The sequence below is a fragment of the Aegilops tauschii genome, chromosome 6 (assembly GCF_002575655.3).
Source record: "Aegilops tauschii subsp. strangulata cultivar AL8/78 chromosome 6, Aet v6.0, whole genome shotgun sequence".
NCBI classification, from domain to species: Eukaryota; Viridiplantae; Streptophyta; class Magnoliopsida; order Poales; family Poaceae; genus Aegilops; species Aegilops tauschii.
The window spans coordinates 41,656,648-41,661,371 of record NC_053040.3 but is presented as its reverse complement, the minus strand read 5'-3'; the positions used below and the strand labels follow the sequence as shown (position 1 = coordinate 41,661,371).

Below are 4,724 nucleotides of genomic sequence, written 5' to 3'. Positions count from 1 at the left end.
GGCGTACGTACATTGTTGTGAGCTTGACAGGCAGCAACCAATCGAAAACTGGTCAATCGGCAGACCTTTCCATGGGCCCCTCTACCAGCCAGACCCTTTTGTCCAGGTGCCAGACCGAGACGTTCACGTGGCAGGATGTACAAATATAGGTATATAGAGTACTTACGTGTGTGGCTCTTGCCAGTTGTGCAGGGAGAAACCGTGTGCACAAATATAGGTATTTGTCTCGTAACGACGACCAGACTTGACATCAGAGTCCCGAGTTAGCAAGGTGCATGGTGCATGCATGGTGCACTCTCCAGACAAAGTATGGATGGTACACTAGCCCTAGACGAAAAACAAAACCTGATTAGCGCATGCATGACGTTTAGTAAATTTTCCACACGGCTCGCCACTCGGTGGAGGATCGACGCGGCTGCAACCTCGCCTCCTCTCCTCACCCTATAAATCTGGAGGGCATGCATGCATTGCTGGTATCCCCCATCCATCCCAAGACATAGCAGCAGCAGCCTGCAACGTACTTTTGTTCATCCCATATCATCCACGCTACAACATCAGCCGATCAGTAGCAAATCACATTAGTCAAGCACGTGATGGCTGCTGCGCATGTATGCTTCTCCTTATCCTCCTTCGCGCCATTGCTCCATTCGGCTTTGCCGGTGGCCAGAAATGGTGGCCAGAGTGGCCGAAACCGTGGGTTATTTCGCCCTTCGCCAGTGATATATCCGGGGCGGGAGCCTGTGTCCCATGAGCTGTCCGATGATTTTGACTTCCAGGTATATATTTTTACGGTACAAACATATATAGACCGCAACATTAGCATGTACTTTGAATGCAATTAGCATGAATGATTGTGTGCCTTTTTCTGGCTAATTATACTGCCTTCGTCCCTAAATTCATGTTGTATAAACCAAGTCAAAAATTTAATCCGTCCACAAGAATCTTTTAACCACAGTCTGGCAATTCATGGATTGCCTTTTCAAGATAACTTCGAATAATTACTTCTATTCAGGAACCAGCGAGACATAGAAAATGTGTGTCCCATTAATTAATGATGTTTCTGGAATGAGCACAATTTCAATCTCTATGTTTTATTGTTAATTTCTGAACTATGTTAATAAAATATAAACCTACATTATATGCACTATTTTCCTATGATATCGCCTATTGTTGAATGCAAATAATATATGATATATATTGCACTTATCTAGACTTTGTATTCTTTTTAAAAAGAAGTTTGCTCTATGTGCAATACCAGGAAAGCCTATTGAATGTTCAAGCGTTGCTTCATCAACATCCGAAGAGCAACAAAGGAATGTTGAGCATGGTTGATCACCTCAAACGCCTCTGCATTGACCACTATTTCCAGGATGAAATCGATAACATAATGGACTCGTCTGTGGATCTCCTCCATAGTGATGATCTACTTGACGCAACCCTTTCCTTAAGGCTGATGAGAGAAGTTGGATATTATGTTTTGGCAGGTCAGTAAATTACTAGTTTAGTGTGTTGGGTTAGATAAACACACGAGTTTGGAAACTTGAGTGCAATTTGGTCAATGATGATTTTATGTGATAATTTTGCTAATAATAAATTAGCCTTAGAGTAACCAAGTTTAATAATAAAAAAGAACAGTCCCTTGTGTAGCATAGAAGCACCTCTCATGAGACGTATTATTTTCATTATGTATGACATGCACCTAAGACCCCTTCTTGTTGGTGTATGGCAGATGATGTTCTTCAGAAGTTCACAAACGATAATGGTGATTTCAACCTTAGGCATAGCAAAGACCTTAGAGGGTTGCTGAGCTTGCATGACATGTCACACCTCAACATGGGAGAAGCTTCACTCTACAAGGCAAATGAATTCTCAAGCAAGCACCTAAAATTTGCACTTCAGTATTTGGAGCCAAACCTTGCGAGATATGTGATGAAGTCACTAGACCATCCCTACCATGTGAGTCTGAGGCAATACAAGGCTAGGCATCATTTGAGTTACCTCCAGAACTTGCCTACTAGGCACACTGCAATTGAGAAGCTGGCACTTGCAGAATTCCAGATGAAGAAGTTGCAACATCAGAGTGAAATGCAAGAGATTAAGAGGTATCAATATAATAAAATACACTCTTTCCATTATTAGTTGTTGCGGACATTGACCCACCTGCATATTGATAAGAGAGAACTCACTTGGAATTAATAGATTAACATTTTTTTTGCTCATGTATTCGCACAATTAAAGGTGTGGTGATTTTTTACTATGAAAACTTCATTTTCACATAGATGGTGGGTGGATTTGGGATTGTCTCAAGAAATTCCAGCTGCAAGGGACCAAGTTCTGAAATGGTACATGTGGTCCATGACTATCCTCGAGGGTTTCTCCTTCTCAAGATATCGGGTTGAGGCCACAAAAGTTATCTCAATGGTCTACATTGTGGATGACATCTTTGATCTTGTCGCCACACAAGAGGAGCTCTGTCTCTTTAATGAGGCGATCAAAATGTGAGCATTGATGTTCCCGTAATAACAACAACATTGCATTTTTGGAATGAAGTATAATTACTTTTGTTTGTGAATGAATGACATCTTAGATATGTCTAACTGCACATTAAAAATTCCATAATTTTGACACATCATGTATACAGAGGTATTAGGATTGGTTTGACATAAACATTAGGCCTTTGCGAGAAATATCTTGATATACTAATAGTTTTATAATTATTCATATATATTCATACAAAAAGAGAAAGCATTGCATATTCAAGACTGCTTATGCCCAGAATGGCATATTTTTGCTAATGGTATAATCAAACTCATGTGTTAGTCGCGACCTTATACATAAACATATAATATAAAAATATTGTTATAAAAGTTTCACGCTCAAAGTGCATATTTTGACAGGTGGGATCTTGCAGCTGCTGAGTCATTGCCGAGTTACATGATATCATGTTACAAGGCTCTTTACACCATCACAAATGATATCGCTGATATGGTCAGAAAAGAGCATGGATTGAACCCTATCAATCATCTCAAGCAAGCAGTATGTCTACTCGAATGGTTTTTCATTTTCTTTAGTTTAATTTGTCTAAGCAACCAATAAATATATTAATAGTACCACCTCACATATTTCTATGTACTATATAACTTGTGATTAATTGTAATGAAATAAAATATAAGAAAATAACAGTGGAAAAATTAATATTGCATTCATGCCTTTTTTCTTGCAGTGGGCAACTTTGTTTGATGGATTCATGATCGAGGGAAAATGGCTATCTACTAATCAGGTTCCTACATCGGAGGACTACCTAAGAAATGGTGTCATCACTTCAGGAGCACCACTTTTATTTATGCATCTTTTATTCATGCTTGGGCATGATTTAACGGATGACAACAACGACCACATCCTTAGGGTCATCTCTTGCCCTGCAAAGATCATGAGGCTCTGGGATGACATGGGGAGTGCAAAGGTCAGAACACACCGAGAAGTTTGTGCAGAAGACTATATGATTAGTAATACTAATTATTTACATGAGTTATTTCGTACCATATCCTGGTGGGTGTGCATTCAAGTTGACATTGACAACATTAGGCATGATCTGAAAAGAAATTATGTGTCCCATGCAGGATGAGTTGCAGGAAGGGCTCGACGGATCATACAAGGATTTGTACCAGAGAGAAAACCCTCATGCTGATGCGGAGAAGCACATGTTGGATATGATAGCGGGTGAATGGGAGGATCTAAACAGGGAATGCTTCTCTCAGACAAAGTCCACACTACCACCTAGCTTCATGGGGGCGTCTCTCAACTTTGCAAGGATGGTCAGCATCATGTATGGCTATGACGACGAGCAGAAGCTCCCCGCCCTGGAGGATTACACTAGGATGTTGCTCTTTTGAATAATGCATGCTACCGTTGTGTATGTAAGTCTTATATATGTAGCACACCAATTTTGTAGGGTTGCCCTGTTGAAACGTGGACTTGTATGATGCACCATTAGCTAATGTGAAACTGCTCCACAAACGATACTTGTGCCCGAGCTGTGCACGACATGCAAATCCAGCAGCTAGTGCCCTTCTCACTCATATGCATGTCCAGCAGTATTCAATCTTCGTCTGTGAATCGTTCAAAATTTGTCCTGTGCATAGCACTACTCTAGCGAATGTGTTCCTACTTCCTAGTGGTTATATAATGAATATACTTGTCAAAAGCCATGACCCGCCTGCAAGGTCATGCACGTGTTGCAATGTATGTGATGCATGTGCAGTTTTGCACTCTAGGAAATAGATTTTGTATTCAAAATTCACTAGAGTGCAAATTTGTTATACCATTTGGCATCAGCTGGCAATTACGCGTTACATCCTTCAAGCAAACGTGGATGTATTGTCTAATTGTTTGAACATAAACTTTATTTCTTATGTGCCCTGATTTAGACTATGCACACAACTTATATGTAAAACAATAACCATACAGAAATACGAGGTGTATAGGATCCTAATCCGCCTCTATCTCGTGTCTTTTTTTGAATGTTAGCATTACTACTAAATTCATTGAACAGGAGAAGAAGACTGGTCCAGTTTATGAGGGAAACCGGACCCAAAAACCATACAAACAACGCCTTTCGGCAAACAACACACATCCACACAAGCCACAGATCCCTCTGACCGGATCCACCTCTAGGACGATGCCCCCAAGAGGGTATGCGACGCCGGATAGCGCCGCCATCCTCG

The 4,724-nt window shown here is 40.7% G+C and overlaps 1 protein-coding gene across 1 annotated transcript; it reads left to right on the top strand.

Annotated features, from left to right (window-relative positions):
- Window positions 1-471: 471 nt before the first annotated feature.
- LOC109765294 (S-(+)-linalool synthase, chloroplastic) lies at window positions 472-4,296 on the top strand. The gene is made up of 7 exons (XM_020324086.4): window positions 472-776; window positions 1,259-1,484; window positions 1,730-2,102; window positions 2,280-2,498; window positions 2,898-3,036; window positions 3,224-3,463; window positions 3,621-4,296. The coding sequence occupies exons 1-7, from the start codon at window positions 594-596 to the stop codon at window positions 3,891-3,893; spliced, it is 1,653 nt and encodes a 550-aa protein (XP_020179675.1). The 5' UTR covers window positions 472-593; the 3' UTR covers window positions 3,894-4,296.
- The last annotated feature ends 428 nt before the right edge of the window (window positions 4,297-4,724 follow it).

Excerpts from the sequence above, each read along its gene's own strand:
- LOC109765294 (XM_020324086.4), top strand. The coding sequence starts at position 594 with ATGGCTGCTGCGCATGTATGCTTCTCCTTATCCTCCTTCGCGCCATTG. Across the intron at positions 777-1,258 it reads CCGATGATTTTGACTTCCAG|GAAAGCCTATTGAATGTTCA; the intron begins GTATATATTTTT and ends GTGCAATACCAG. Across the intron at positions 3,037-3,223 it reads TCAATCATCTCAAGCAAGCA|TGGGCAACTTTGTTTGATGG; the intron begins GTATGTCTACTC and ends TTTTTCTTGCAG.